We start from the raw sequence: 21,231 nt of genomic DNA, 5'->3' as shown, positions 1-21,231 counted from the left end.
TGTAGTAGACCCTTCAGTGTGCATAGGCTTCAATTCTTGTTGGCGGTACAAATCCTGTTTACAAACGGTCATGGCTGTTCACTTGACAATTGGTCAAGTTGGTCATCTGAGAGAGGTCTGGCGCCTGCGCACTGCAGAATTCTGCTTTGCCCTCCACAGGGAAGAGCAGTACGCTTGCGCCGCAGCCATTACAGGACAGGAGAAGAGGACGTCATCGCATGAAGAAGGGAGGCGTCGGACCGGACGGCAACGCCCACCGAACCGCCCATCCCGGTGAGTATAATCTAACTCGTTTTCCTTATCTTTCAAGTTACATCGGAGACTTATCTACAGCATTACAGAATGCTGTAGATAAGCCCCCGATGTCTATGCCGGCAGCTGCAAGCCAAAAAAAAGGGTGACAGATTCCCTTTAAGTGTATTGCTTTATGGTAACACTATCTCTCTTGCCAAGTGATTGGGAGAAAATCTTTCACAACATTCAAGGTTCCTGCAATCACAGAAGCCATTAGATCAGAGTCGGCATAACATTACATTAACAGATTATGCACAGATAAATACATACAGTGGGGAAAAATGTATTTAGTCAGTTACCAGTTGTGCACGTTCTCCCACTTAAAAAGATGAGAGAGGCCTGTAATTGGCATCGTAGGTAGACCATAACTATGAGAGTCAAAATGAGAAAACAAATCCAAAAAATAACCTTGTCTGATTTGGCAGGATTTATTTTGCAGATTATGGTGGAAAATAAGTATTTGGTCACCTAAAAACATGCAAGATTTCAGGATCTCACAGACCTGTAACTTCTTCTTTAAGAGGCTCCTTTGTCCTCCACTCAATACCTGTAGTAATGACACCTCTTTGAACTTGTTATCAGTATAAAAGACACCTGTCCACAGCCTCAAACAGTCACACTCCAAACTCCATTTTGATGAAGACCAAAAAGCTGTCGAAGAACACCAGAAACAACATTGTAGCCCTGCACCAGGCAGGGAAGACTGAATCTACAATAGGCAAGCAGCTTGGTGTGATGAAACCAACTGTGGAAGCAATAATAAGAAAATGGAAGACATACAAGACCACTGATAATCTCCCTCGATCTGGGGCTCCACGCAAGATCTCACCCCGTGGGGTCAAAATGATCACAAGAATGGTGAGCAAAAATCCCAGAACCACATGGGGGGACCTAGTAATTGACCTGCATAGAGCTGGGACAATCATAACAAAGGCTTCCATCAGCAACAGGTACTAGCTAATGGATAAAAATTAACTTTTAATCAAACAATTACAAACGGACAAAAAAGCACACACACCCAGGTGCAAAAAAACCCACAAAGACGTACAGACACAAAGTAAAAATACAGCACCCACACAATTATGTGCTATATTGGGTATATACCCAATATAGCACATAATTGTGTGGGTGCTGTATTTGTACTTTGTGTCTGTACATCTTTGTGTTTTTTTTTACATACGAGTGTGTGTGCTTTTTTGCCCATTTGTAATTGTTTGATTAAAAGTTAATTTTTATCCATTAGCTAGTACCTCATTCAAATTTGTGGTTTCTGCTTTCTAGTTACCATCAGTAACACACTACGCCGCCAGGGACTCAGATCCCGCAGTGCCAGACGTGTCCCCCGGCTTAAGCCAGTACATGTCCATGCCTGTCTGAAGTTTGCTAAAGAGCATTTGGATTATCCAGAAGAGTTTTGGGAGAATGTCATATGGTCTGATGAAACAAAAGTAGAAGTGTTTGGTAGAAAAAATACTCATCGTGATTGGAGGAGACAGAATGCTGAGTTGCATTCAAAGAACACCATACCTACTGTGAGGCATGGGGTGGCATCATCATGTTTGAATGCAAACCTCCTTCCATCAGCAAGGGTATTGATGATTAAACATGGATGGGTCTTTCAGCATGATAATGAGCCCAAGCACACAGCCAGGGCAACGAAGGAAGAAGCATATGAAGGTCCTGGAGTGGCCTAGCCAGTCTCCAGATCTCAACCCCCATAGAAAACCTTTGGAGGGATTTGAAAGTCCGCATTCCACAGAGACAGGTTTAAAATATCACTGCTTTAGAGGAGATCTGCATGGAGGAATGGGTCAACATACCGCCAACAGTGTGTGCCAAACTTGTGAAGACTAACAGAAAGCGTTTGACCTCTGTCATTGCCAACAAAATATATATAACAATATATTGAGATGAACTTTTGTTAATGACTAAATACTTATTTTCCACCATAATTTGAAAAATAAATCTTGCCAAATCAGACAAGGTGATTTTCTGGATTTTCTCATTTTGACTCTCATAGTTGTGGTCTACCTATGATATCAATTACAGGTCTCTGTCATCTTTTTAAGTGGGAGAACTTGCATAATTGGTGACTGACTAAATACTTTTTTTTCCCCCACAGTAAATGATGACCTAGTGGATTTACCTTTTCCTCATGCAGACTATGGTAGTAATCATAATGATGAGAACCAAAACAATTAATGCGACTAGGCCAGCAATTATTCCTAAAAACTTCTTATTATCATCCTGTATTAACGATTCTTCAGATCCCTGTTGATGTAAAAAAATATTATTAAAACCTTTTAAAAAATGTGTATTGCATTCAATCCAATTATGTATATGTAATGCACTCCTACAGTGCAGTACAGCACAACCTCCACCAGGGAGTGCTGGTGAGGGAATAGAGGTTGCACACACATAGCGTAGTAACACAGAGCAGCAGCACAGGTGTCACAGGTAACAAAAGAGTGGTCAGAAAAGCCTGAGTCAGCAATAAACAGGGACACGAAGTACCAGAGGTCACAGCAATGCACGTAGTCAGAGAAAAAACGAAAGTCACAGCCTACCGAGAATGAGGTATACAAACGTGAGAAGTAAGACGTAGTCGGGGGACAAGCCAGAGTCAAAGCCAGTCAGGGAGCGTGGTATCAGAGACAGAAAACAAGAGGCGGAGTCCAGAGATCAAGCTAAGTCATACACAAGTACAGGAAGTCAGAGGAAGAAGGATCACTAGGGTGTACGGGTCAGCGGCTCTAGCCTGGAAGCATGAACTATAGCTGACACTGGCCCACAGGCTGCAGAGGACTGAAATAGAACTGAAATAGCCCAGCCAGCTCCAAAACAAGGCACAGGGGATTAACCCCCGCAAGACCAGTCCAGAGAGAATACAGCTGAAAACAAACTCTGGACTGGATCATGACAATATAGATTTTTGTTGTGGTTGTTGACAGTAAGATGGCTACGGAGCACTGATTACATTAGAATGAGGCTTGCACTATTGAAAAGGCTTTACAATTGGCACTGGTATAGCAAAAGGGCAGGAATTCCTTAAAACAGTTTGCTGCTAGTAGCAAGAAGAGAATGTCGCTGTAGCTTTTGAGGAGCCTTTTATTTGCGCAAGGTATAAGTGTGGCTCTCTTAAGAGGTATATGAGATTGGCACTATTGAGCATGTAGTAGTAGTATTAAAAACATCCTTATTTATTAAAACTAAGCCTAGCAATAAAATGTACACCATTGATCCGGCTTCTCTTACCCTCGGAAACTAATTGTTACTACCTGATGAAGCCACATATGGCCATACATTAATTCTGCAGCAACTAATTAAAATACAAATATCCAAATGGACAAAAAATGTTTCCTTCCTTCCAACATATCCACTGGCATTATTAAAAATCACTTTTATTTTGTATTATTAAAAACAAATAACGTGAAATACCCAACACTAACAACAATATTAAAATACAATTTGTGCATTAAGTCTCTAATGTGTGTATTTTCCAAAACTGCTGTCTAATTGAGAGCACTATTCCTCAACTCTTCTATTTCTGCCATAGTTGTGTTGAAGATGTGTCGGCAGTTCACACAACTGCACCAGTAAGAAAGTGCATACATGTTAGGTGATGGGTACTGCTGACACACCATCAGCACAACTGTTGCAGCAATCTAAGAGTTGAGAGAAATATTAGTGTCTCAATATTTATTTTCAATAATACTTAAAAAGAGTAATGTTTTAATAATGTCAGTGGATATGGTGAAAGGAGCAAAACATTTATCTCTCCACTAGATGGTGGCCCGATTCTAACGCATCTGGTATTCTAGAATATGTATGTAGTTTATTTATGAAGATTTAATAATAATGCAATAATGCACCCCCCAATCCTGATATGCATGGTCCTCTCACCCACAAGTCCTGATATGCATGGTACCCCTCACCCCCTTATCCTGGTATGCATCCCCCCTATCCTGGTATGCATGGTCCCCTCACCCCCCAATCCTGATATGTATGGTCTACCTCACCCTCCAAACCTGGAATGCATGGTCCTCTCACCCCCCGTTTCCTGGTATGCATGATCCCCCTCACCCCCTTTCCTGGTATGCATGGTCCTGTCACCCCCCTTTCCTGGTATGCATGGTCCTGTCACCCCCCTTTGCTGGTATGTATGGTCACCCTCACCTCCCTTTCCTGGTATGCATGGTCACCCTCACCCCCCTTTCCTGGTATGCATGGTCCCCCTCACCCCCCTTTCCTGGTATGCATGGTCCACTCACCCCCCCTTTGCTGGTATGTATGGTCACCCTCACCCCCCTTTCCTGGTATACGTGGTCCCCTCCACCCCCCTTTCCTGGTATGCGTGGTCCCCCTCCCCCCCTTTGCTGGTATGTATGGTCACCCTCACCCCCCTTTCCTGGTATGCATGGTCCCGTCACCCCCCTTTGCTGATATGTATGGTCACCCTCACCCCCCTTTCCTGGTATGCATAGTCCCCCTCACCCCCCTTTCCTGATATGCATGGTCCCATCACCCCCCTTTCCTGGTACGCATGGTCCCCCTCACCCCTAGGAAACTGCACACATACAAAAAAAACCCATTTATGCTCACCCATCTTTCCTGTGGTCCAGCGCTGTCCCGTTCTGCCTGAGGCTGGGGGAGTCGGGAGGAGTGTGGCACTGGCGCCGAAGTACAAGCATGCCCATACCGCGCTGCCCGGTGCCATTTTCCTGAAGACACACTGCAAATGTGTCTTCAGGAAAATGGCGCCGGATAGCGCAATGCGCATGTGCGATTCTCACGCGCACTCCTGCCCCGGCATCTTCCGGTCCCAGTAAGGCTTAGCGCGAAGGACCAAAGATGACATCACTCTCACGAGTGCGCGACATCATCAGCGGTCTTTGGCGCAAAGCATTGCTGGGACCGTGATGCCGGGCGCGTGGTTAGAGAAGGGAAGTCCGGGGGATGTCGGAAGGTGAGTATCTCACTATTTTTTATTTTGATTCAATTTTTTACAGATTAATGGTACCCAGGGTCCGGAGGAGTCTCCTCTCCTCCAGACCCTGGCTACCATCCGCACATTAGGCCGCGACCAATCAGTGATGCGGGAGGCTGGACTGCGCCTGTCACTGTTTGACCCAGGGTACAAGAAGCTGGATCAGCGGTGAATAGTTAATTATATTTACCGTACATTTTGTATACCCTCCCAGCCTTTCAGGATTTCAACCATGTTGTTATTGCAGCAACTAATGGACAAGGTGTATGGACTAATGGAACATGGAGGAGGGTCATGATTGTGAATCTCTTTTAAGTTAGGTTTCATACATACCAGGCTTAGGCTCAAAAACATGCATCGAATGACCCTGCAGTGTCATTTTTTCAAAGTATTCTAAATATATATATAAAACCACCATAAAATAGGAATAGGACTGGTTAGGTGAGCATGGCTATGTGTGATTATATTTGCATGAAAGGTATTAATTTAATCAGCATTAAAGAACCATTACAGTACATACATGTTATTAGTTTTGGACATACAATTAGATGCAGAAAGAATAAAAAGAATCAAATTAATAAATATCTAACAGTGAATGATGTATACTTACAATGACATAAAGACCAAGCCGTAGAAGGTTACTCAAAACGTCACTGTTGCCCTGTATAATACTAGCAAAATGAGATATTAATGAATCCGCAATGTTTTACAATTGATAGAGAAAATATATATAGGGGAGGTAAAATCACCTGCATCTTGAATCATCCATCTAAGTTGCTTTGTCACTTCAACTGAGTGATAAGAGAAGTTTCCCCAACACATAGATTATAGTGTTGAGCGAACGTGCTCGGATAAAGTGTTATCAGACCATGCTCGGGTGCCAACAGAGTATCTTTGGCGTAATCAAAAAATATGTTTGAGTCACCACGGCTGTTCGACAGCCGCAATACATGCATGGATTGCCTGTTTGTTAGACAATCCCAGTATGTGTAGTGGCTGTCGAACAGGCAAGAGAGATGCAGGCGCTAGGACTTGAACATAGTAATCGAGCACACCCAAGACAGTTGGTTTGCACCCGAGCATGGTCTAATAACACCTTATCTGAACACGTTCGCTCAACCACTGATAGATTATTGTAAGTAATGCTAATAAAATCTCCAATGGTGAGGAAGCATAAAGAACAACTATTTCCAGTGTACCCTCTATGTATAAAAATGATGGAATTACCCAGTAGATTCTAGCTGTCAACTATCAAGAATACATTACTTTCTTTTCATAGAGTTTTTGTCTCTATGTTCATTGTCATAAAGAAAATGTCGAGGGAATATACAAATCTGAATCCAAATTCATTTGCTTAGCTGATAGAGCAGCCACATGTCAATACACGTAGTCATACGCCATATGCTGAATGATCATATGTAGAGATCATAACTAGTATTTAGCAGGCTGTATTTTTAGTCAATAATTGATATCTACATAAAACTATGGTATATGGGCAAGAATGACTACAAACATACTGAAGCATATTCTTGTTATGATATGGGCACATGTAGCATAAGATAATGCGGTAGAAAAGCTAAAATTTACTATTGAGGGTAAAGAGTAAGTATCTGATGACAACAAATGGACCTACAGGCATTTATTGAATATATAATTCTATAATAATCAATGATTTGCCCCCACAATATAAGAAACCTCCTCACACCCAATCAGATCTTTCCCACTCAATTTCCCTCCTTCCTTATGTTCTTTGCTCTTTCTCCTCCCCCATACCCTCATACTGTCTTTCCTCCTGTTGACTTCTAATTTCTCATTCACCCATTTATCATTTTATAACATTATAATGTCTTGAAATGCATAAGGCTAGGCCTACAGGAGGACATCTTTTACCGTGAAACACATTCCAGAGCGAAAGATCGCACTGGCCAAAGCTCCCGCATAGTCCCAGCCTTATTCTTGCAATATCATCAAAAAAACAAAAAGTAGACAGGTTATCTTTAAGTACTGTGCTGTTTTTTATTAGAAAATTATAGGTGTACACATGGTTAAGAAAATGACGTCTTGCTCACTAACCTGCTGAGTTGCGTTGGTGTTATGGCGGTGCCATTAGTATAAACGCAGTATATCGTCATGATGCTCTGCTCATCAGCACTGACAAAGTGAGACAAAGTAAGACAAAGTTCAGGCATTGTTTTATTCTATAGAAATACGGATCGTGTATTATTTATTGCATTATTGTATTGTACTGTTTAGCATCAAGATGGTTTTGCATCCACTTAAAAAGTCCTGCTCATTATTCTGGACTCAGTTAAGTCATGCAGATTACCATGCAACATTCCACAATTGTAGTTATTAGAAGAAACCTTTAGATTCTGTCTATCTAATGACATTAGAATACTTTTTGAGAACAGTTCCAAAATTTTGGATGTGACTGTCCTGATTTTGACAACTATTTGAACCTGGCCTAATAGGTAAAGTAACAGCCATGTTTCTGTGGTAGAATCTATATGAAAGATTTCCTTGAACATTTACTCTTGTAGGCTAGGTTTACACTGCAGTGTTGCCTTGTATCAGACTAAACAATTACTAAATCAGCATATACTGTACAGTACCAACTGGATACTTTATGGATTCAGACAGAATAACATAGTGGTTTGCTGTATGATTTTTTTCTGATTTTAAGAAATCCAGCATTTAAGCTATTTGGAAGGAAGAATAGATATAGAATAGATGTAAAGGAAATACTATTGACCAATCTATCCTAAAGTGGACATGTAAAACATTCTTTTTCTCAGATTCAATTCTGATTTTAGAACTTTTTAGAAAATCAATATATTATTCCAAACAAACACATGAAATCTGCTACACTGCAGTGCTCTATGTGCTGTTTTTTCTACCCCAAGAAAAGATTGGCTAAAAAAAAATCACAAAACAAGCACCGTTCTATTCTACACCAAGAAATGCCTGCCACCGATATAAGGAGGTATTAGGTAGTTTGCTATAATACCTGCAGTGAAAACTGCATTTAAAATCGTCTTGTAGAGAGGTGGTCTTTAAAAAAAAAAGATGGCCAGTATGAATACCATACGGGGAATCTCAAAATCCATCTCAATAAGTCTGGTTTGGGTAAGGGGTGTTTTTGGAGAAGTTTCACTTTGGTCGTCAATATGACAGCATTTACATTATGCCTTCACCATCAATATCAATATGTGAGTAAAGGTCCCGTTACACTAAACGATGCACCAGCGATTCTGGCAACGATACGACCTTGTCAGGATCGATGGTGCATCGCTCCATGATCGCTGGTGAGCTGTCAAACAGGCAGATTTCACCAGCGATCAGGACCAGCGAGGACACTGGTATCCAAGGTAAATATCGGGTAACTAAGCGAGTGCGTCACTTAGTTACCCGCTTTGTACCTTGGATACCTGCGTGCTGGCGCTGGGAACCAGCTCCCAGCGACAGCACGCAGGTATCCAAGGTACACAGCGGGTAACTAAGTGACGCGCTCGCTTAGTTACCCAATATTTACCTTGGATACCAGCTCCCAGCATCTGCTTACAGTGCTGAGAGCTCGTTGACTGTTGCTCTCCCGCTGCCACACGCAGCGATGCGCGCTGGCCAGCGGGAGACCAGCGATCAAAAAATGGCCTGGGACATTAGAGCACGATCAGCGATATCCGGCGGGGGGGCCGGTCGCTGATGCATTTCACACACAGCGATATCGATGGCGAGATCGATGTTGCATCACAAAATCAGTGATCTCGCTAGCGATCTCGCTGTGTGTGACGGGGCCTTAAGGTTATTTCATTGAGACACTTTGAAATCATATTATCTTTGGAGACGCACATGTTGAATAAGGCTTATCCATACCAAACAACCTACCATTTCCTCTTATTCCTAATACATATGCACTTAGATTAGATCTGTAGAACTTGTCAGGTGCAGCTCCTTCCTGAACAGATGGTGGCAAAGTCGTTATTTTTCTTAAACTTTATCCCTCTTTAACTCAGTTTGCAATTTGTAACCTATTACTAAATCTTGCTTTCTTTGTACTGCCAACTGTTCTCTTTCAAATGTTGAGAACAATATGGTCCATATTATATCTAATTAAATATAGATGACACCTGTGTCACAAAGTCTGCACAAGTCTACAAATATCATATTTCATTTATTACTGATGCTTTTAGCGGAAAGCAAAAAATACGATACATATAGTACCACGTTCTATGTAGAATAAATCAATCATCGTATCAATGCTCTGTTGTTTATGAAGCTCACCGTATGGCCCTTTTTGAGGCTTCTGCTGCTTCAATCCCGGCCACAAACACTGAAGCTCCAGTCGCTGCTATGATATTCCTGTTGAATAATAATGTCATAAAACAACAATAAATAGTAATTAGGATTAATCAAAAATATAAGCAGGACCCTGGTCCAGTAGCCATTTTTGGAAGTCCGGGGCTACCAGAAAAAAGCATTGTGAACCTCCTCCTATTTTCTGGCAATCGGTGGTTAGTAGGTCTGTGATGAAGTCATCATTGCAGTTTGATGCACATAGAGTGTCGCCCTAGACCTACTAATCAGAAAAAAGCAGTATGGGTAGGTTTGCAAGACTTTGGTCCAATGGCCACAGAATACCAATTTGGCCACTGGGCCAGGGTCCTGTAAATATTTTTGTCTTCTTTTAATAACTCAGTTCAAAAGAGGGAATTGTAACTTGACTTCAAAGCCATTAATAATCACCATGTGAAAAAAGCCATGTTTACAGCCATCCAAAAATTTCACACTTGATTCCCATGAGGTGAAAATCTTTTGAAAGTACCTAAAGAAAAATCGGTCTTTGTTACGCATTACAACCAATCACAGCACAGTTTTCATTTTACCAGTGCAGTTGTAAAAGTAAAAGCTATGTCCTGATAGTTTGCTATGAGCAAGAAAGACAGTTTCACATTTAGACGAGTTTGATAAGTTAAGGACCTTTGCATTCCTGGACTGCAGACTTTTTTGAGCAACATTAAGTTTCATGGATGTGCAATTTTCATGCTACTTTTGCACAACAAAATATCCAGGAAAAAAGGAAGCAAAAAGCATGGCTTTTGAGAGCCGGTACTCTGAGACAGGATTACAGCGGCATTACAGACAGGACCTTAGTAAATGATAAATCATGGATCCTTATGAGAGATCTGGCTAAAAGGTTGAATGAGGAATACCTGGAGAATGAAAAGGTTCCAAACCAATTATGCAATATTAAAGGGAATCTGTCACCCCATTTTTGGCCTATAAGATGCGGCCACAGCCATCAGGGGTTTATCTACAGCATTTTGTAATGCTGTAGACAAGCCCCCGATGTAAACTGAAAGATAAGAAAAACAAGTTAGATTATACTCACCCAGGGGTCCGTTCCGGTCCGATGGGTGTCGCAGTCTGGTCCGGCGCCTCCCATCTTGTAGTGATGACGTCCTCCTTCTTACTTCTGCCATGGCTCCTGCACAGGCGTACTTTCTCTGCCCTGTTAAGGGCAGAGTAAAGTACTGCAGTGCACAGGCGCCGTACCTCTCTGACCTTTCCCGGCGCCTACGCACTGCAGTACTTTACTCTGCCCTCAACAGGGCAGAGAAAGTACACCTGCACAGGAGCCACAGCAGAAGTAAGAAGAAGGACGTCATCTCTAGAAGATGGGAGGCGCCGGACAAGACCGCAACACCCACCGCACCGACCCCCGCCCCCCCGGTGAGTATAGTCTAGGGGCCCCGTCACACATAGCGATCTCGCTAGTGAGATCGCTGCTGACTCACAAGTTTTGTGACACAACAGCGATATCACCAGCGAAATCGCTGTGTGTGACAGCGATCAGCGACCAGCCCCCTGCCGGTATCGCTGATAGCTGCAAGAAACCTCTGGACATTTTTTTCGTCGCTGATCTCCCGCTGGCCAGCACGCATCGCTGCGTGTGACAGACGCGAGAACAGTGATCAGCTGTAAAATAATGAAAAATATAAAAAATATTGTTATTCTCACCTTCCGGCGTCCCGCGCAGTCTTCCCGCTTCTATCCACGTTCCCGGTCCCAGTAATCCTTTGCAAGAATGACCGCGAGACTTCGCGATCCCGCGAGAACGGACGTCATCGCGGTAATTCTCGCAAAGGATTACTGGGACCGGAGCGTGGAGAGAGGCGGGAATGCTGCGCGGGACGTCGGAAGGTGAGAATAACAATATTTTTTATTTTAATTCTATTTTTGACATGAATATGGCATCAGCGCTAACGAACACAGCGATGCCGCGCGCGGCGTTGCTGTACTAATCGCTGGTGAAGCTGTCTGTTTGACAGCTCACCAGCGATCACATAGCGACTTACCAGCGATCCTGACACGTTGATATCGTTGTCGGGATCGCTGGTAAGTCGCTATGTGTGACTCCAGCTTAACTTGTTTTCCTTATCTTTCAGGTTACATCAGGGGGCTTATCTACAGCATTACTGAATGCTGTAAATAAGACTCTGATGACAGTGGCCGCAGCTTATAGGCTGAAAATGGGGTGACAGATTCCCTTTAAACTCTGGAAAATGGGGCTGTCCTGGTGATTAAGCTTCTAATGGAGAAGGTGCATTTATCTACAATTATAATTACATTTTTTTTACGCCAATGACCTATTGTAGAAATATATCTGTCACTTGATTCCAAATACCTATTGAAAATGTATTGTCTATTAAATCTACAGACACTCACCCAACAATATCTTGCTCTGTGTCAGTCAGCTCATCGACAGACTTTGAGAACCGCAGTACCACTCTATAAGATTCATCTATTGTAAATATCTACCAGTTTGGGAGGAGAAAAACACAGGTGTATGAGAATGAACAATGAAAATACACAGTTTTAGGAAAAAAATATATAGTGTGTATGTGAATATACACTGTAGTGTGTGTATGTTATATACAGTTATGTGCAAAATAATAGAAGTGTGTTTAAAACAACTGAGAAAAAGCTCAATAATAAAAGCATTTATTTTCATATACACATAAGCACTGGGAGTACTGCACATTCAATTCCAACAAAAACATTAAAAAAATAGCAATTTTTAAAGTGAAAACGGAACAATATGCTGCTCAAAAAAATAGCAGTGCCTGCATTTTCATTGACAAACTCGAATATTTGCAGTATAAACCGAAACTTGTTTCAAGACAAAACTTTTCTGCTAATCACTGAACTAATATTTAGCTATATAACCTTTATTTCTATTAACTGCTTTACATCTGTGCCTCATGGAGTCAACTAATATCAGACACTAGCGCAAGCTGACAACTTTCCACAATTCTTAGGTTTTATATCAAAACAGCATTTTTGATGTCACTACTAGAGTTGAGCGAAACGGGTCGAAAAATTACAAAAGTCGCCGACTTTTGGCAAAGTCGGGTTTCATGAAACGAAACCCGACCCTAGGATCAGGTCGGCCACGACAAAGTCGCGTTTCAAAAATTTGTTTTGTGCTCTTTTTCAGCCAGTCAGGATCCACGGACACTGTGGGCAACGTGATGACATAGGCAGGGGTCACCACCATCTTTCAGAAGGGCATGCAAGTGATTGGCTTGCTTTGGTGGGCGTCACAGGGGGTATAAAAGGGCGTGCACGCCGACCGCCATCTTACTTCTGCCGATCTCAGTATAGGGAGAGGTTGCTGCTGATTCTGTAGGGAGAGCGTTAGGCAGGGAAGAAGACAAAAAAACTGCTTCTGCTGCTAGCGATTTGGCCTGCACAACACACCAGTCACTGTGTGTGCAGTGCAAGGGGAGACTATATAGTGGTGTATCAGTGGTGTTGGTTGTTGGGCTGCCTTCTAAGGCTTCCTGACATTCCTGCATTGCTGTTTACCCACTGCTCCGCAAACTGCTTTTTTAAAAGCAATCCCAATTTTTTTTTTTTGTCCTGCTGAGAAGAAAAAAAAACTGCTTCTGCTGCTAGCAATTTGGCCTGCACAACACACCAGTCACTGTGTGTGCAGTGCAAGGGGAGGCTATATTGTGGTGTATCAGTGGTGTTGGTTGTTGGGCTGCCTTTTAAGGCTTCCTGACAGGCTGGCATTGATGTTTACCCACTGCTCTGCAAACTGCTTTTTTAAAAGCAATCCAATCTCCCTTATCCTCTAGTCACTTTTGTCACAGCTGTGCCATCGAGCCTGTGACATAGCGCTCAGATATCAGTGGGCCTCACACAATCCAAAAGTGTCCAGTGTCCAAAAGTGTGTGCAGAGATTCAAAATCTCCCTTATCCTCTAGTCACTTTGGTCACAGCTGTGCCATCGAGCCTGTCACATAGCGCTCAGATATTCATTGGGCCTCACACAATCCAAAAGTGTCCAGTGTCCAAAAGTGTGTGCAGAGATTCAAAATCTCCCTTATCCTCTAGTCACTTTGGTCACAGCTGTGCCATCGAGCCTGTCACATAGCGCTCAGATATTCATTGGGCCTCACACAATCCAAAAGTGTCCAGTGTCCAAAAGTGTGTGCAGAGATTCAAAATCTCCCTTATCCTCTAGTCACTTTGGTCACAGCTGTGCCATCGAGCCTGTCACATAGCGCTCAGATATTCATTGGACCTCACACAATCCAAAAGTGTCCAGTGTCCAAAAGTGTGTGCAGAGATTCAAAATCTCCCTTATCCTCTAGTCACTTTGGTCACAGCTGTGCCATTGAGCCTGTCACATAGTGCTCAGATATTCATTGGGCCTCACACAATCCAAAAGTGTCCAGTGTCCAAAAGTGTGTGCAGAGATTCAAAATCTCCCTTATCCTCTAGTCACTTTGGTCACAGCTGTGCCATCGAGCCTGTCACATAGCGCTCAGATATTCATTGGGCCTCACACAATCCAAAAGTGTCCAGTGTCCAAAAGTGTGTGCAGAGATTCAAAATCTCCCTTATCCTCTAGTCACTTTGGTCACAGCTGTGCCATCGAGCCTGTCACATAGCGCTCAGATATTCATTGGACCTCACACAATCCAAAAGTGTCCAGTGTCCAAAAGTGTGTGCAGAGATTCAAAATCTCCCTTATCCTCTAGTCACTTTGGTCACAGCTGTGCCATCGAGCCTGTCACATAGTGCTCAGATATTCATTGGGCCTCACACAATCCAAAAGTGTCCAGTGTCCAAAAGTGTGTGCAGAGATTCAAAATCACCCTTATCCTCTAGTCACTTTGGTCACAGCTGTGCCATCGAGCCTGTCACATAGCGCTCAGATATTCATTGGGCCTCACACAATCCAAAAGTGTCCAAAAGTGTGTGCAGAGATTCAAAATCTCCCTTATCCTCTAGTCACTTTGGTCACAGCTGTGCCATCGAGCCTGTCACATAGCGCTCAGATATTCATTGGGCCTCACACAATCCAAAAGTGTCCAGTGTCCAAAAGTGTGTGCAGAGATTCAAAATCTCCCTTATCCTCTAGTCACTTTGGTCACAGCTGTGCCATCGAGCCTGTCACATAGCGCTCAGATATTCATTGGGCCTCACACAATCCAAAAGTGTCCAGTGTCCAAAAGTGTGTGCAGAGATTCAAAATCTCCCTTATCCTCTAGTCACTTTGGTCACAGCTGTGCCATCGAGCCTGTCACATAGCGCTCAGATATTCATTGGGCCTCACACAATCCAAAAGTGTCCAGTGTCCAAAAGTGTCTGCAGAAATTCAAAATCTCCCTTATCCTCTAGTCACTTTGGTCACAGCTGTACCATCGAGCCTGTCACATAGCGCTCAGATATCAGTGGGCCTCACACAATCCAAAAGTGTCCAGTGTCCACAAGTGTCTGCAGAAATTCAAAATCTCCCCTGTCCTATAGACACCTTGTACCTTGTTTTACATTACTATATAGTTTGTTGGATTTTGTCTACATTTCTACCAAAAATGAGGAAGGCTGGTGGAAGAGGCCGTGGAATTGGGCGGGGGTTGGCAGCTGGTAATGATGGTGTTGGTGGTGGATCTGATGGTAGTGGCAAGAGCAAAATAGGACCGAATGCAGGAGGTGTTGAGCCTGCGTCATCGTCTGGCTACATAAGGCCTCGAACGCTTAGTTTTCTAGGAGTTGGCAAACCGCTTTTAAAGCCAGAGCATCAGGAAAAAGTTTTGTCTTACATTGCTGACTTAGCCTCCAGCTCTATCGCCTCCTCTTCTTCAGTTGTAAAAAGTAAAAGCACTGAGTCGTCATTGGAGGCTCATGTTCATGAACCACACCTTTCCTTGTGTCCTTCACCCCAACCAAGATTGAAGGATTGAACGTGCGAGTGCCGTTGCCCTGGACAGGTGGGTAGGCCGACTCTTGGGCGCGGGCACTGGTACAGGGTCCTTCATAGTGCAATCAAGTGTCTCTGACGGTGGTGGTGCACACCCGCCGTCAGACACACCGCCGTACTATGAGGGGCCCAGTGCCAGTACCGACACCCACGAGTGGGCCCCCCTTGCTTGGGCAGGGCCCCAGCATTTGCAATCTTTACCTCTCCCTGCTCCTCCGCTGTGTAGTCTGGGCCGTCAAATCCATACTGTGCCTGACACCGTCTGAGCCTGCCTCCTGATGTATAGACATATATTTTGAATGTGTACGCTATCCATACATGTTATCCGGGGAAACGGTACCCTTTCTAACCTTTGTGCAATCACGTGCAATCCATACTGGGCCTAACACCGTCTGAGCCTGCCTCCTGATGTATAGACATATATTTTGAATGTGTACACTATCCATACATGTTATCTGGGGATACGGTACCCTTTCTCACCTTTGTGCAATCACGTGTAATTCATACTGGGCGTGAGAACGGCTGGCGAGCTGTTAAGCAAGCTACAGCACCTGTGGTTTGCACACGTAAGTTTTTCATTTTTTCAGGAATGACGGTTAGGCCTAATTCCGGAACTGCGGTTGACCTGCACTTACTGGGAAATCATTGTTCGCGGGTAATAATTGTAATCAGTGATCCCCATCACTAACGTTGTTCAGCGGGTTATCTGCACCTGTAAGCGACAAACGCTGGCCTTTTCAGTGTAGCGCACATGCAGCCACGGACATGTAAGGGCATGACACACCAGTTATTGGCCAATCTCATGTGCCAGAGCCTCACGTGTCCCTCTAGTAAGCCGGACTCGGACCGCGGGGCATGACGGAGTCTCGTTCGTTAACGGAATTAAGCTTGCAATGTGTGCATCTGTTCTGTAGCTGGCATGGTTGAGGTTTCCCAGGTGGAGTCGAATTTAACCGTAGGCTCCACTCCTGGTGGTGCCCTTCTGGACATTCCTTTAAGGTTCAGCTTTGCAACCATACTGCCCACGTAAAACAAACACTTTGCCTTCATGAACGCTGTTTGGAGGGTCCTGACTCGTGGGAATAACGCCGCCCAATCAGTTAACCTGCTAGAGAGATCCTTCGTTGCTCCCAAGCATGACATCACACTCCCTAGGAAGAAGGTAATGCCACTGTGGCGACCGTACTCCTGGGGGCGACACAAGTGCACTGATGCCCAGCCACTGCTCGATGAATCTGCTGGTACATTGACCCAGACCACTACATTCCCCTCGCACGCTACACGACCTGAATCTGACCCTGATGAAACTCAGGTTACCCTTCCCATATACAGTTCCATCTTACACGGTGACAAAGAGGAAGCTGCAGATGAAAGTGCAGGTTCGGCCCACCCGCCATCAGACACACCACCGTACTATCAGGGGCCCTGTGCCAGTGCCGTCACCAACGAGTGGGCCCCCCCTGCTTGCCCAGGATCACAGCACTTGCAAAGTTGACATACTGTGCAGTGAGATGGAAGATGGGGACGACGAGGAATCCAGACAAGTACAGGGATTCCCTAGTGAGGAGACTTATTTGATTGTTTTCAATGTTGGGACAGCAATTTTTGGGGAGCACTATACTCTGGAGAATGATAGATGGGGCCCACCATACACTGGAACATTCCAAAGGTGGACATCAGACACTGGAGCAGCATTTACAGGGCCCATTATACACTAGAGCATTAGAAATGGGGCCCATTATGTTTGGAGCATTATTTGGGCCCATAAGACAGTGGAGCTTCATCCATGGGGACCAACATATACTGTAGCATTATGTGGAGCTCATCATATACTGTTTCAAACATTATATGGGACCAATGATTCTGTATGGAGAAATAGATGGGCCTCGTCATGAGATGTAAAAAGTGAGGTATTTTTCATTGTACTATACCGCTATTTCTCTGCCGTATCGGAGCATGATGAGTTGTGGTATGTGTTAAAGGGGCGCTCTTTCACCCAGGGCACATGAAAACCTGCAGCCCGCCCTCCCCCCCACAACTTTAGCCAAATAACCCCCATTTTTCAGTGCGTAACTTGTATTATGAAGTTAATTAAGGTTGACAAGCTTAAGTAAGAAGAATTGATGCTTTTGGCATTCAAATGGGCACTGTAGGTGTGTTTCCTGTCCTCCTCTCACTGCTGACTTTTATTCCCCATTGACTTACATTGGGTTTTGTGTTTCGGGACGACCCCGACTTTTCCCTATAATCGGACGATCTTGCTCGACCCGACTTTTGGAAAAGTCGGGTTTCATGAAACGAAACGCGACCCTAAAAAAACAAAAGTCGCTCAACTCTAGTCACTACACAAATTCTCAATCGGATTGAGATCTGGGACTTGGGCTGGCCACTCCATAACATCAGTCTTGTTGGGCTGGAACCAGGATGTTGTCCACTTGCTGGTATGTTTGGGGTCATTGTCCTGCTCTGACACCCATTTCAAAGGCATTTCTCCTACAGCATAACTCAACATGACCTCTTGAAGTATTTTTATATATTCAAACTGCTCCATGGTGCCTGGGGTGTGACAAATGGACCCAACTTCATAGTATAAGACACATCCCCAAACCATTATGCTTGCACCTCCATATTTTAAGTTTTCATAGTGTACTGTGCCATGAATTCAGTATTTATGGGTTGTCTCAGCACTGACTGCAGACTTTAGACCTAATAAGAATAATTTTGCTGTTATTCGTCCATAGAATGCTGTGCCACTTCTCTTTAGGCCAATCAATGTGTTGTTTAGCAAATTCACATTTTTTTTGTCAGCACTGGTACTTTACGAGGGTTTCTTGCAAATAGTTTGGCGAAGATCTTTGCTCTCTCTGGAGCTGATCATTAGATGCATCTTTGCCATTCTTGTGATTCTATGATCTATGTGGATGGTAGTGTTTCTTTTCCTACCATGTTTGATTTTTTTTGTCTATTTTAAAGCATTGGAAATCTTTTTCCTTGAGTAGCCAATTATTTCCTGCACTTCTTTATATGTTTTCCACTGTCCATTAAACTTATTGATCAAATTTCTTTCTCCTTAAGTACAAACTCTGAAACAACCAATTTTACTCACTGAGCAAGGGATAAAACCAACAGGTACAACATTTGCTGTCCTCCTTCTTTAAATAAGGAGGACAGCAAATTTCCTTCACAGAATGAATGACCTCACTAATATAACTCCACACTGCTGTTAATTAGAATAAATCCCTTTCATTAAATGAGTCAATTAGACCCAATTAGCAGCATGCATGTCATCACTGTTGACAGACGGTGACAACCATGGCACACGCTGCAAACACGTTTCCGACAGAGGTGCTCCAGGTGCGCCGAATGCCTGTGGGGAAAATCCAATATACCTGAAGATTTCATTCATTATAAGTTTATGCTTATAACATACAACTCTGCCCTTCATCTCTCCAAACAAACCTATTTCAATACCCTCATCACCTCACTATCCAATAACCGTAAACGTCTCTTTGACCCTTTTTATTTCCTACTCAACCGAAGAGTGCATGCCCCAACCTTTGATCTCCGAGCTGACAATCTGGCCAATTACTTAAAAGAAAAAATTGACCATATCCGACAAGAAATTTTCTCCCAATCCCCTCATACCATGCACTGTCCTCCCTCCTCCACCTCATCTAGCTCACTCTCTGATTTTGAACCAGTCACAGAAGATGAAGTGATCAGGCTCCTTGCATCTTCTCGCCCTACTATTTGCACCAGTGACCCTATTCCCTTATATCTCCTCCAGTCCCTTTCCCCTGCTGTCGCCACTCGCCTAACAAAAATATTCACTCTCTCTCACTTCCGGTATCTTTCCCTCCTCATTTAAGAATGCCATCATACATCCATTACTTAAAAAAATTCCCTTGACCAAAACTGTGCTGCTAACTATGGACCTGTCTCTAATCTTCCCTTCATCTCTAAACTCCTGGAACGCCTGGTCCACTCCCGTGTTATCCGCTATCTCTCGGATAACTCTCTTCTCGACCCTCTTTAATCCAGTTTCCGCTCTTTACACTCTACTGAAACTGCCCTCACTAAAGTCTCTAATGATCTACTATCAGCTAAATCTAATGGTCACTATTTCATGCTAATTCTCCTAAATCTCTCTGCAGCATTCGACACTGTGGATCACCAGCTCCTCCTCACTATGCTCCGCACCATTGGCCTCAAGGACACCGTTCTCTCCTGGTTCTCCTCTTCCCTCTCTGATCACTCCTTCACTGTATCTTTGCTGGCTCCTCCTCCTCTCATTTTCCCCTTATTGTTGGGGTTTCTCAAGGATCAGTCCTATGTCCCCTCCTCTTCTCTTTGTATACTGCCCCTATTGGACAAACAATCAGTAGATTTGGTTTCCAGTACTATCTCTATGCTGATGACAACCAATTAGACACCTCCTCTCCTCACATCATGCCTGCCTTTTTAGAAAACACCAATGATTGTCTTACTGCTGTCTCCAACATCATGTCCTCCCTGTATCTGAAACTGAACCTGTTAAAAACTGAACTCCTTGTGTTTCCTCCCTCTACTAATGTACCTACACCCGACATTGCTATTTCTGTGTGTGGTTCTACCATTACTCCCCAGCAACACGCTCGCTGTCTTGTGGTCATACTTGACTCAGAGCTTTCATTCACCCACCACATCCGATCACCGGCTTGCTCTTGTCATCTGCACCTCAAAAACCTTTCTAAAATTCGACCCTTTCTTACTTTTGAGTCTGCAAAAACTCTTACTATTTCTCTTTGTCAAGATCCAGGATGGGATTTCGCTTTGACCCGTCCTGGTTAGACTATGGGTTAATTGTGCTGCCTCTCTCTGGCAGAAGGAGGCTATTTAGTGCTCACTGGACCTGGGTCCGGTGTCAGTTATACTCCTGCCCTCGGCTGAGTTAAGTGACCTCTTGTATACGTGTGCCTTGTGCCTGATACCTTGCTTGCTTGTTCGGTTGTGATCTGGTTCTGTCCCTGTTACGAGTTCTGCCTGACCCTCTTGTACTGCGCTACCTCTCGTGTATGACTCTCTGCTTGTGACCCGACTTCTCTCTGCTTGTCCCCTTGGTACCACGTCGCCCTCTTGTGTATGACCTTTGGTTTTGTCTGACTACCCGTCTGTTTGTCCCTCCTGTACCTCGTTTGCCCGTACTGCTGTGACCTCTGTTTTGCCTGACTCTGAGTTGTTGTATGGTGTCCTGTCCTATCTGTAAACAGGACGCTAAGCCCCGCCCCCTTGCAGTCACATGACCATAGGTCCCGTGCTAGATTATCCAGTTTCAGTGTCCGCAGGTCCTATGCCTCTTTACCTTCCAGCACTGACCGGACCCTGACACTATTAGCCTGAAGCACGCATGGTCACCTCTGCTGACCTGCTCCACAGGTATCTATTAGCACTGCTTCTGTACTCAGGACACACGCACTGGCTCTATGAGCAAGTGCAGTGCGGTGTCTCTGACACTCTTATTCACTCTCGTCTGGACTACTGTAATTCTCTACTAATCGGTCTCCCTTTTACCAAACTCTCCCCCCTCCAATCTGTCTTGAATGCTGCAGCCAGGATCATATTCCTCACCAACCATTACACCGATGTCTCTACCTTGTGCCAGTCATTACACTATTACCCATCCACTCCAGAATTC

General features: G+C 44.0%; 1 protein-coding gene across 3 annotated transcripts in view; it reads right to left on the bottom strand.

Moving 5' to 3' along the window:
- Positions 1-21,231, bottom strand: part of CDHR2 (cadherin related family member 2) — a 370,864-nt gene that overhangs the window by 35,345 nt on the left and 314,288 nt on the right. For all 3 annotated transcript variants that reach the window (XM_073545075.1, XM_073545074.1, XM_073545073.1), the window contains exons 24-28: positions 12,008-12,096; positions 9,563-9,640; positions 7,355-7,432; positions 5,892-5,952; positions 2,441-2,565 (exon numbers count right to left, since the gene is read on the bottom strand). In XM_073545075.1, coding sequence (XP_073401176.1) covers positions 2,441-2,565; positions 5,892-5,952; positions 7,355-7,432; positions 9,563-9,640; positions 12,008-12,096 — 431 coding nt within the window. The remainder of the gene's footprint in view (positions 1-2,440; positions 2,566-5,891; positions 5,953-7,354; positions 7,433-9,562; positions 9,641-12,007; positions 12,097-21,231) is intronic.

This window comes from Dendrobates tinctorius, unplaced genomic scaffold (assembly GCF_039654945.1).
Source record: "Dendrobates tinctorius isolate UK_male_01 unplaced genomic scaffold, ASM3965494v1 ptg000139l, whole genome shotgun sequence".
Lineage (NCBI taxonomy): Eukaryota > Metazoa > Chordata > Amphibia > Anura > Dendrobatidae > Dendrobates > Dendrobates tinctorius.
The sequence above is the reverse complement of the archived record's forward strand: the minus strand, read 5'-3'. Positions and strand labels throughout refer to the sequence as shown.